The 12,491-nt window shown below is 47.9% G+C and overlaps 1 protein-coding gene across 3 annotated transcripts in view; it reads right to left on the bottom strand.

The window, feature by feature from the left end:
* Positions 1-12,491, bottom strand: part of KAT6A (lysine acetyltransferase 6A) — a 79,294-nt gene that overhangs the window by 35,928 nt on the left and 30,875 nt on the right. For all 3 annotated transcript variants that reach the window (XM_087706093.1, XM_087706094.1, XM_087706095.1), the window contains exons 5-7: positions 11,445-11,526; positions 8,977-9,112; positions 257-573 (exon numbers count right to left, since the gene is read on the bottom strand). In XM_087706093.1, coding sequence (XP_087562219.1) covers positions 257-573; positions 8,977-9,112; positions 11,445-11,526 — 535 coding nt within the window. The remainder of the gene's footprint in view (positions 1-256; positions 574-8,976; positions 9,113-11,444; positions 11,527-12,491) is intronic.

The raw sequence follows: 12,491 nt of genomic DNA on the forward strand, positions 1-12,491 counted from the left end.
TTTATGACAAAAGCCTCTAGTTAATAGACAGGGTAATTCCAACTAGTTCCCAATGCTCTTTAGAGTATTATTGACTAAAATAATAAATTGCAGCAATAAATCAAGATAATGATTTGCTTTGATCTTCCTATGATAATACAGCAGGTTATTTCTAATGGACAGCTTTCAAAGGTGGTTATCACAGTTTCTTTATAGCCGTTCACCCAGATAACCTCCCAGTTCCATAAAACACAGAGTCAATCTCTCTCTTCGCTACCTGTGGGCCAATCTGAAGTGCTTGATTTCCTATTGTCCTTTCTCCTGATCCTATATTGCTGAGAGTAGTCCACGACTTCTCCTCGGGCTTTACGCCCATCGGGGGATGGTGTGAAGAATTTGGTAAGGCCATCGATAAGCCCTTTGGTTTTCTTGTTGAATTTCAAGGTGATGCTGGCATCCCCACAGAATTCCAGACCGTCGACTTGCTCCAAGTAACCCCCATCCAATGAGCAAGTCGACTGACTGGATAAGGGGGTCTTACGCTTGCGACCCCGACCGGGTCCCGTCTGAACTTTGCTGAAGGGAGCTTTCGATCTGAAGAAATAATTGGAGAGGAAAAGAAAGGGTGTTAGAAAGAAGACAGAGAAGCATCAATCAAGCTTGCAAACAGTAATTGATTCACAGTGTGTGTGTATATGGGTGTGTGTCTGTGTGTGCATACACAAACATATATACATATATACATATATACATATATACATACATACATACATACATACATACATACATACGTGACACAGTGGCTCAGTGACTAAGATGGTGAGCTTGTCGATCAGAAAGGTCGGCAGTTCGACGGTTTGAATCCCTAGCGCCGTGTAACGGAGTGAGCTCCTGTGACTTGTCCCAGCTTCTGCCAACCTAGCACTTCAAAAGCTTGTAAAAAATGCAAGTAGAAAAATTGGAACCACCTTTGGTGGGAAGGGAACAGCATTCCGTGCATTTAGTCTTCAGCATTTAGTCATGCCGGCCACATGACAGCACTGGCTCTACAGCTTTGAAACAGAGATGAGCACCACCCCCTACAGCTGGAAACGACTAGCAGGGGGGAACCTGTGCGGGGAAAACCTGTATGTATGTATGTATGTATGTATGTATGTATGTATGTATGTATGTATGTATGTATAAAGGAGTCTATGAAATGCCATGCAAAATCTGCCCATCCACATACATTGGACAAACTAATAGGAGAATAAATGCACACATCGCAGAACACAAGACTGCAGTCAGAAAAGAAGAAAAAACTTCCTCCCTTTTCCAGCACCTTAAAGCAACAGGACATGAAATTGATTTTGAAGGAACCAAATGACTCTCCAAAACTGAACTCTTCAACAAGAGAAAGAATGTTGGTCTTACCTGAACGTGTCTTTTAAGAGGAGGGGAGGGAGTGGTCACCTGTGGGTATTCTCAAAGCCTGATTGGTCCAAAGACTGAGAGCAAAGCCTTAAATACTTGTGCCTTCCAATCCTGGCCCAGTTTCTCGAAGTCGAACGGTACAACTGAAACAACAAAAAAAAACAACCAACCCCCCGGGATCACCTGGGCCCTCCCCTTGGCCCCAATGGAACACAACTCAGGGCGGCTCGTGACCACTCCCTCCCCTCCTCTTAAAAGACACGTTCAGGTAAGCCCAACATTCTTTTTCCAGAGGAGGGGAGGGAGTGGTCACCTGTGGGACATACCCAAGCTATAGTCCCAGGGAGAGAGAACAAGAAACCACTAGGACCCAAGGGGAGCATCAGTAGCAATAGCAATAGCAGTTAGACTTATATACCACTTCATAGGGCTTTCAGCCCTCTCTAAGCGGTTTACAGAGTCAGCATATTGCCCCCAACATTCCGGGTCCTCATTTTACCCACCTTGGAAGGATGGAAGGCTGAGTCAACCCTGAGCCGGTGAGATTTGAACAGCCGAACTGCTGAACTGCAGTCAGCTGAAGTAGCCTGCAGTGCTACATTTAACCACTGCGCCACCTCAGCCGCCACCCTCTGCAAGACCCTCTAACCAAACGACGCGTCCGCAGACGTGAAGCATCCAGATAGTAATGTCGGATGAAAGGCGTCGGAGAAGCCCAAGTGGCCACACGACAGATGTCCTCAAACGGGGCCCTCGTGGCCCACGCCGCTGTAGTCGCGGCACTTCTGATAGAATGGGCCGTGATGCCCGATGGGGCCAGACGACCCGAAGCCCCGTAAGCTTCCACAACGGCCTGACACAGCCAATAGCCGATGGTAGCCGAGGACACCCTAGAACCCAGCGTCCCCGGCTGGAACGAAACAAACAAGGCCTCCGACCTATGGACCTCCTCGGTCCACCGGAGGTAGATCCGCAGAACGCAGCAGATGTCCAACCAATGCCAGAGCCTCTCCCTATCATTGGACGGACCAGGGCAAAAGTCGGGCAGGACGATCTCCTGAGCCCTATGAAAGGGAGTATTCACCTTCGTGATGAAGGTAGGATCAAGGTGAAGCACCACCCTGTCCTGGTGAAAATGGCAAAGGTTGTCCCTGGAAGACAGGGCGCCCAGTTCTGAAATACGTCGGGCGGAGGTAACCGCCACCAGGAAGGCCACCTTCAGCGACAAGAACCACAGATGAACAGACCGGAGAGGTTCGAATGGGGCCCCTGTCAAGGCCCTGAGCACCAGGGGAAGATCCCACGTGGGGAACCTGTGGATGGGGAGGGAGGCCTGAGATTAGCCGCCCCCTTCAGAAAACACTTGATCAGGGGGACATGGGAGAGGGAAGAACCCCCCCCCCCCAGGATCGATGACAAAGTCGCCACCTCGCAACGTATTCTGTGAAAGCCTGCTTTCAAGACCCTTCTGGAGGAAGTCTAAGACGTTAGGAATGGTGGCCCTATTGGGAGAAATGCCCAGAGGAGAGCACCACCGGACAAAGGCCATCCAGGTGGAATTGTAAATGCGGGTCATCGATGGACGCCGAGACGCCTCGATGGTACAAATGACCCCGGAGGTCAGATTAGCCCCCCTTGGAAGCCGCCGTTCAAGAGCCAGGCGGTCAGATGGAGCCACTGGGGCTCCAGGTGAATCAGAGCCCCCTGCAGCAAGACCACCTCCCCCTGTGGAATCCTCCACGGAGGGGCCACCGACAGTTGGACCAGGTCTGCGAACCAGGGCCTCCTGGGCCAATAAGGGGCCACCACAATGACCAGGGCCCTCTCCGCCACCACCTTCCTGACGGTCACCGGGACGAGGGGAATGGGAGGGAATGCATAAAGAAGGCCCGAGGGCCACTGGCTCCTGAGGGCGTCCGTGCCCTCCGCCGGCCTGGACTGGAAACGGGTGAAAAACCGAGGAAGCTGGGAGTTCGCTGGCGAGGCGAACATGTCCACCAGAGGAGTCCCGAACCTCCGACAGATCCTCTGAAAGAGCGACGGGTGGAGCTGCCACTCGCCATTGTCCAGAGTCGCCCGACTCAGCCAGTCCGCCTGGACATTGGAGAGCCCGGAGATGTATTCCAACACCAAGGACAACAGGTGGCTCTCCGCCCAGGCGCCCAGCCGCAGAGCGTCCAGCCAGAGGGCGCGCGAGTGGGTTCCCCCTTGACGATTGATGTGGGCCTTGGTGGCCACATTGTCCGTCAGGAGGAGCACATGGCATGGCATCGGACCTGGGTACCTGAGAGACCGCCTCCTGCCAATTACCTCCCAAAGACCGATTTGATCGCACAGGCTTGGCCTTCTCCAGATTCCATCTGCCAGCCAATGTCGGCTGGCGACCCCCCGGGGAACGGCCTTCTCTGTTGCTGCTCTAGCCCTCTGGAACGAGCTCCCCGTGGAGATCCAGACCCTTACTACCCTCCCGGCCTTCCGTAAAGCTATTAAGTCCTGGCTGTTCCGGCAGGCTGGGGGCTGTTGAAGTATCTGGCCCCACTTCAATTGTGAATGTTGCTGTATTTTTTAATTGTTGTATTGTCTTGTATTGTCTTATTTATCCCCTCTCCCTGTTTTATTGTAAGCTGCCTGGAGTCCTTCGGGAGTGGGCGGCATACAAAACCAATAAAACTCTAAACTCTAAACGTGACGCTCCTCCACCGAGGACTGAAAATGATGCAGAGCCAGGCAGGCTGCCTTCAGCTCCAGCCAATTTATGTTGTGGCGGAGATTTGAGGCCGCCCACCTGCCCTGAGCCATCCGAGAACCCACCAGGGCCCCCACCCGAACAGACTCATGTCTGTGGTGACGGTCACCCTGTCCGGCTCCAAGAAGCAGCAGCCCCGCTGAATGGCCGGGGAAAGCCACCACGCCAGAGAGACCCGGACCCCTGCCGGGAGACGGAGAGTCCGAAGAGAGTTGCTCAGCCACCCCCTCTGAAAGGGGATGAGCTCCCACTGGAGAGGCCGAAGGTGAAGCCTGGCCCACGGGACAATCCCAATGCAAGAGACCATCTTGCCCAATAACTGTGACAGAGAGAGGACCGAAGCTAACCGCCTTCCACGAACACTTTCCGCCAGTTGACAAAGGCTGCTCTGATGTTCCGGGGACAGCCGCACCACCCCCGACACGAAGTCTATGACCATCCCCAGGTGTAGAATACGCGTGGAGGGGGAAAGATGGCTCTTGGCGAAGTTCACCGAAAAGCCCAGGCTCTGGAAGCTCCGAATGGTGAGCCAAAGATCCGAGACGGCCTGAGGAAGAGACCCCACCTGAACCAAGACATTGTCCAAACAACATTGCAGCCACACCGAGATGGAGCGCAGGTGAGCCGCCAGGGCCGCCAGAACCTTCGTGAAAGTCCGGGGAGCCGAGGCCAGCCTGAAGGGAAGAGCCCTGTACTGGTAATGGCGGGTCCTGTGCGAGAACCTCAGGAACCGACGGTGAGCGGGCAGAATAGGTATGTGAAGATAGGCCTCCGTGAGGTCCACGGAGGCCAGGAAGTCCCCTTTCCTGATGCCCTGAAGGATAGATTTGAGGGAGGACATTTTGAAACGCCTGTACACCAGGAATCGGTTCAGGCGTTTGAGGACTAAAATCGCCCTCCAGCCCCCCGTGCTCTTCGGAACCACAAACAGATTGGAGTAGTGGCCCAAGCCCCGTTCCCCTAGAGGAACTGCCTCCACCGCCTGAATGTCAAGAAGGTGGGCGATCGCCTGATCCATCAGGCGGCGGTGCTCCCGGCTCCGAGACGGAGGGAACGAGCTGAAGAGGTTCGGAGGGATGGAGAGAAATTCCAATCTGAGACCGTGACGAACCGTGGCTCAGACCCAGGTGTCCGAAATGATTTCATCCTATTGATCCGCATAGAGGGAGAGGCGGCCGCCAATGGGACGACTCGGGTTCGAGTCATTTCCCCCTGAGGTAGGGACGTCCTCCTCCTCCACAAAAGGGCCGCCTGGACTGGTTCTGGAAACGATTCCTGCCCTGAAAGGACGACCCAGGGAACTGCCTATCAGAGTGGAAAGAAGAAAAACGCTGGTTATAGCCGTAATCCGCAGCCCTATACCTTTGCCTACGGTAAGGGCGTGACTTAGTTTCGGGCTTCTTAGCATTAGAAGGAAGAACCTTCTTCTTGTCCTTATCCTCTACAAGGATGGGGACAAGGGCCTCCCCGAAAAGATTGGGCCCCTTGAAAGGGGCAGCCGCCAAATCCCACTTTGCCTTGTTATCCATCTGCCAGTGACGCAGCCAAAGGAGCCTACGAGAGGTGACCGAAGTGGCCAGGGCACTGGAAGCAAACTTGACCATGTCCAGGGTCGCATCAGCTGAGAACTGGCAGGCTGCCATCATCTTGAAGAGATCCTGGTGGAGCCGCTCGTCCTGGATGGGAATGTGCTCCTGGAGCTTCTTAAGCCACATGACAGTGGCGCGGTTAAAGTAGGAGGCCAAGGCCGCGGACTTGATAGCCCATGCAGTGGCATTAAAATTCTTCCGCGAGGTAACTCCTACCTATGGAATATTCTCAAACAGTACTTGGACCAAGAAAGACTGAGAGAACTGGGCCAGGATTGGAAGGCACCAGTATTTAAGGCTTTGCTCTCAGTCTTTGGACCAATCAGGCTTTGAGAATACCCACAGGTGACCACTCCCTCCCCTCCTCTGGAAAATAATTATGGAATCTATCGAAATAGAGAAACACCCCCACAACATGAATAAACGTGATGATATCTCCCGCCTACCAGACATCTGGAAACTAGCCCTAGTCAATAAACGAGTCCCAGCCACAAAAATCGACACAGGACCCAGAACAACACAGGACACCATCACCAGACACCCTCACCAAACATCAATTCCATCAACCAATCAAGATGTGACAACACAGCCAACCAATCCGTTTAAAGCAATAAAGCCAACATTCCACACACCCTCATCTATATTTATAGAAAAACGGCAGCTCCTATCATGCTTTGCTCGCAGAAGCACGAAGCCAAAGGCACCAGCATGATGATGATGATGAGTGTGACCTCATCAAAACATTGCAAAGATACTGTCAAACTTACACGGGAAAAGACATGAATACGCACGCGCGCACACGCACACACATACACATATGTTGCATTTGTGCTGATAAATAAATAAAGGGAGACTAGTATAGAACTATTTCAAGCTATTTAGCTCTCATCGGCTAGCCATACTCTTACTGGGAATCGAACCCAGTAAGGGTATGGCTAGCTGGTGAGAGCTAAAGAGCTTGAAATAAATTTATTTATCAGCACAAATGCAACACAAATGTAACATAAAAAAATGGCTTTCTGCCTGGATGGCTCTTAGGGTGAGCCGCAAGACAGAAAAGGGAAGCAGTCCCATATTTGGGCATACCAAGGGTTGTGACACAATACATACGTACGTACGTACGTACGTACGTATGTACGTACATAACTGTTTTGTTTGGACTGAGAATTATACTTTAACATTCCTGCAAGTTTACTGGAATCAAATCCAACTACATTCAATAATTCAACAGAGAAATTACTTCCATGTTACTGTGCAAATTGGCACCTGGTGCTGATTTCTTATGACTCTTTTGCATAAACGTAAAATACAACAACCACTACAAATGTTGCACACTTCCATTTTTGGTAAAGTATTAAAAATGTGTTTATGAGCAAGAAATGGAGATGAACACCACTCTCTATAGACAGCAATTACTAGGGGAGCAAAATGGTACTTCTTTACTTTTCTATGAGCCAGAACCTTAGGATCTGTTAAAAGGGTTCTGAAACAGTGGATTTAGTTGTAGGCAAAACTAATATTCAAGGAGGGAATATCCCAATATTTCCCAGAATGTCCCAATCCAGCTGTTCTGTTTTCCAGAAGTAAATCTTCCAGAATAAGGATAAGGTAAAAGTAAAGGTTTCCCTCACACACATGTTCTAGTCATTCCCAACTCTAGGGGGTGGTGCTCATCTCTGTTTCAAAGCCGAAGAGCCAACCCTGTCCGGAGACGTCTCCATGGTCATGTGGCCGGCATGACTCAATGCCGAAGGCACACAGAACGCTGTTACCGTCCCACCAAAGGTGGTTCCTATTTTTCCACTTGCATTTTTACATGCTTTCGAACTGCTAGGTTGACAGAAGCTGGGACAAAGAATGGGAGCTCACTCCGTTATGCGGCACTAGGGATTCAAACCGCCAAACTGCCAAACTTTCTGATTGACAAGCTCAACAGGTATGCAATATTCTCTGTGTATTTTGGAACAGTGATGTGTCCCTGTTTTCACATCTCTGAATGAATGTTTTCTCATTTACGTCGCTTCGGAATATTTTTGCATTGGATTAACTGACAAGCATCTTAATCATGCAAATGAAATAATGAACAAAGATTTCATTGTTGGGGTAACAATTTTGAACTTCTGGGGAGATAATAGGGCTCCAGGAAAGTAGATGGTCTTCTTTAATGAGTTCAATATCTTAGAACTGTTCTCTGTTTTGAAAGAGGGGCTAGAAAAAGATGCAAAAAAGGGGGGGAGGGTTGCAGAAAATAGTTTATGACAGTTGCAGTGTCCCAGGGTCATGTGATCACCTTTTGCGATCGTCTGGCAACAGGGAAGCCAAATTCACTTAACAACCATGTTACTAACTTGGCAACTGCAATGCTTCACTTAAGAACTGTGGCAAGAAAAAGAAAGTGTTAAATGGAGCAAAACCCACTTAACAAATGACTCCTTTAGCAACAGAATGTTTGGGCTCAATTGTGGTCATTAAGTCAAGGACCGGTAATATTCCAAGCTTAAAACAAAATATGAATGTTCTAAGACACCCCCACACACACACACAAGATTTCTTCTAGCAAAACATAAGGCAACTTTTGCTATTCTAACAAAATGGTCTGATGGAATGTTTCAAGCGAGACTCTTCTGTTAGAACAGAGGTTTTCAAACTTGGCAACTTTAAGACTTGTGGACTTCAACTCCCAGAATTCTCCAGCCAGAATAACTAAAGTTGCCAAGTTTGGGGGCCCCTGTGTTAGAAGCCCCAAATAAAAAAATAAACTATTTAATGGACATCCCAAACTCAAAAGTTAAATGTATGTTCAACATACGCTTTTCCATAAGAATCAAAGCTAATGGCTCTAAATCAAATTGAAATCTGAACTCCCTGGAGGATTTTTAACCCAAGGGTAGCTCTGATGTAAAAATCCATTTCTGGCAGCGGTGTTCTTTTAGAAGGCAGAATTAAGAAATATCTAAATTGCCATCCTACAAAAGTGTTTCCCACCTAACTTTTTCCCAACCCTTCATTTGGCATAATCCAAAGCTAGAAATGGAAAATAAATGTAGAAACCAAAACAATGTTAAGTTTGAATATTATAGAATTAAGTGAATCAAAAAACAAATGTTTAAAGAGAAAATCTATTTAATACTAACCTCTTCCAAAGTAGGTACTAAGTCACTTGGTGTTTAAATTTGCAAAAAAAAGGGGACATCTCTAACAGCAAAATTTCTTCAATCTCTATCAGACTCCAAGTCTCAAAGTACTTACGTTGCATTTTGGTTCTTTAATCTGTTTTTGGGACGTCCTATAGGGTTGGCATAACGCCGCTTAATCTGTGCTGCCTTCTTTTGGAGTAGTTTTCTTCCTTTTTTACGTGGTCGACATATTTGACATATCCACATGCCTGTAAAAGACAAACCTCGTCGTCATACAACCACAGTCCTGCTTGTTTGTGTTCCACATTTCTATCTTCCATCTGGAGATTCTCCAACAGAATATAAAAGGTGAGTAAAACTGGACAGGGTATTGTTTCTAAAAACAATAAAAGCGTCACCCAGCCAACAGAAAATGACCAAGAATAAATGCAGAACGTGAAGATGGCATACTAAAATCAGTAAGAGAATTTTATTGGAAAACTTGGTTTTTAAATGTCTACAGAGATTCTCAGTCATCCAGGTCAGGGCTGCCCCAGAGATGCTTTTTCAAGAGGCAACTGGATGTTTCGCTTCTTCCTTCCATTCCCCACCATGTGGGAATTCTGGGAGATAAAAGTCCACCCATCTTAAAACTGCTAAGGCCGAGAAACCATATCTTAGAGAAGAGCCCTATCTTCTTCAGAGCTGAAGAAGCTTCTTGGATGAGAAGAGAAACGCCTTCAAAGAAAAACCAGAAAGTCCTGTTGCCTCTTGAAAAAAGCACCTTTGGGTCAGTTTTTAAATGTTTTCGGGGGGGGGGGGGTGTAATTTGATCTCAACTGTGAGGCTGTTCCACAGCATCAATGCTGCCACCACACAACAGGGCCTCCTCCCTTTAGCCATCTGATCTTCCGAAAATGAAGCGTCGGTAATATATTTTCCCTATTAGACCTCATTAATTAGGCCAATATTCATTAGAGTAGGTAGCCCTGCAACTATCTGGTAACCAAACCATAAATGGCTTTAAAAAACAGCACCTTAAGTTGTATCTGGAAGCCAATTGGCAACCAATGCAGGGTTCACAAACCAGTGTTATATACGTACTTCCAACAACAGACGCCAAAGAGTAGGCAAGCTGGTGCATTGTTGGATCAATTGTAATGTTGGGGTAGTTTTTAAGGGCAACCACAAACAGAGCACATTACAGAAGTCTAGCTAGATGGCGATAAGCAGGACAATTACTGCTAGATTCATTGTGCCTGGTGTGGTCTGCAGGCAGCCTTCAGAGAGCTGGCAGCAGTCAGACAGTGAGGAGGTTGGGGAGGAACATGGGCCAGTCCTAGAGTCTGGGGAAGGCTTGGACGAGGGATCTGCATTGGAGGCAGAGAGGGAGCTAAGGCCATCTGGTAGTTATGTGCTGCCTCCGGAGCCTCCAGAGTGTGACATCAGCGAGGCAGAGGAACAGGGGGAGCCTTTCCCGGTGCGCACTTGCGCAGAGCTGCCAGAAGGCAAGAACAGTTAAAGCAAAAGGGGCGACTCAGGAATAAGGCTTGGAGATGATTGGCCCCTCCCATAAGACATAAAAGAGGAGCAAAGGCAGGTGAGCCTTTGCAGGAAGCAATTTGTTCATTCTGGTCGGTTCAAGCTCTGAGAAATCCTGTTTGACTCTGTGCTCAATTTGGCCTTGCAAAACTAACTGGCAATTAGGTCTCTGGCAGTGTTCCAAGGGAGATAAAGGTGGGTGCTTATCAGCCTTACCCTGAAAGACTGTGGCAGACTTCTGTTGGGCTCTTCACAGACTAATTGTGAATCATTATGGGCTGTGAAAAACATGATTCACAGCTGTTCAAATTTTAAAAAGGGGTTTTGGAGACTAAGTGTGTGATTTTTACTGTCTCAGGAAGCCTAGGTCAGAACAATGCCTGAGGTAGGGTTGCAACTGAAGCACCAGCTGAAGTTGGGAACATTCTAGCCATGACATCCACCGGCTGTTCCATCATGAATCCAGAAGGATTCCCACATTGTGAACCTGTTCATTGACAGGGAATGCTTGATGAGGTGCTGGAAAACTCCAGTGTGTTCACAGCAACTCAGATTTACCAAGCGCGTACTCTCTCCCATCCAAGTCCTGGCCATCCCTAGGACACCAAAGATATTGATGATGCCACCACACCCTGAACCACCGAATGACATCTCCCCAGAGCTTCACATATAAAAGTAAGGAAGAAAACTACCCTGTTTTCCCGAAAATAAGACCTTCCTGGATAATAAGCCCAGTCGGCTTTTGAGCGCATGCACTAAAATAAGCCTTCCCTCCCAAATAAATCTTCCCCCAAAATATTGCAACACAGCATCAGCCATGAGGTGACCACGCTCGCTGCCTCCTGCTCCTCAAAAATAATAAGACCTCCCCGAAAATAAGACCAAGTGCTTATTTCAGGGATAAAAGAAAATAAGACCTTCTTTTCTTGCATTGGAGCGCAAATGTGTAAATTGTTCTGCCTATGAATTCTATCCTGTGTGCTCAAGATTTTCCACATAATCAGAAAAGGTTTACCTTTCCTTCTTGTATCATTTTTCACCCCGCCCCCTCCTCCTTACCTTTTGGCATCCTGGTCAAAGGAGGATCACAACACTCCATATGAAAGCCCCGATCACACGAGTCACAAAAGAGCATATTATCCTGTAATGGCACAGAAGTTTCTGGTTAATGCATTGTATGTGCACACTCCGAGAGTTACAACATGGAGGCCATCAATGCTTTTGGCCACGGTTCAGAATACCTAAGGGAGCCACTGGGATATAGCGGTTATAGCAACTTTGAGGCCATTCCCCAGCCACAAAAGTTCACCAGATAATTCTGGACCCATTATCTGCTCTCAGCCTAACCCAGCAGTTCTCAACCTGTGGTTCATGGACCCCTGGGCAGCCATGATGTCATCACGGGGGGACCACAAAGGCTTGAAGAAATGTGAGTGTCGGGCGTCCGTGGCCACAAAGGGTATTTAAAGGGGGTGTATGGTGAAGAAAAAGTGAGGAACCACTGGTCTAACCTATTCCCAGGGCTGTTGTGGGGATAAAACTGGTGATGGAATGTACTACTTTGCATTCTAAAAGGAAAGGCAGGATATAAATTTACCTTCTGTAACCAATTTATTTATTTTATTTGTAGCCCAAATAAACTTATTATTTTTACAAATAACTCAAAGGTGGCAAACATACTCCTGTACTCCTAAACATACAACAACTTTGTGAGGTGGGCTGGACTGAGAGAGAGAGAGGGACTGGCCCGAAGTCACCCAGCCGGCTTTCATTCCTAAGGCGGATCTTGAACTCACGGTCTTGCACTTTCCAGGCTGGTGCCTTAACCACTAGACCAAATTGGCTCAATTAATGAATTAAGAGAATGTCTTCTTCATAACTGTCACCAGCCCTCTGATAAATAACTTATTTCATATGCCTTGCTCATATTCTAAAATTAGAAGACCAACAGAGGCTACCTTCTGTACGAAACCTGATGAAAAAACCCATTCAACAAGACAGCCAGGTGTAAAACTGGTTTTGCAATATTTTTTTTTCATTCAAAGCTGACTTCTGTCTGTAGTAATTGAAAATTATAAATCCTTCCTGCTCACGTTCCAGTTTGAT

This window comes from Thamnophis sirtalis, unplaced genomic scaffold (assembly GCF_051295495.1).
Source record: "Thamnophis sirtalis isolate CommonGarterSnake01/CBP01778 unplaced genomic scaffold, rThaSir2_p1.2 scaffold_2, whole genome shotgun sequence".
Taxonomy (NCBI): domain Eukaryota; kingdom Metazoa; phylum Chordata; class Lepidosauria; order Squamata; family Natricidae; genus Thamnophis; species Thamnophis sirtalis.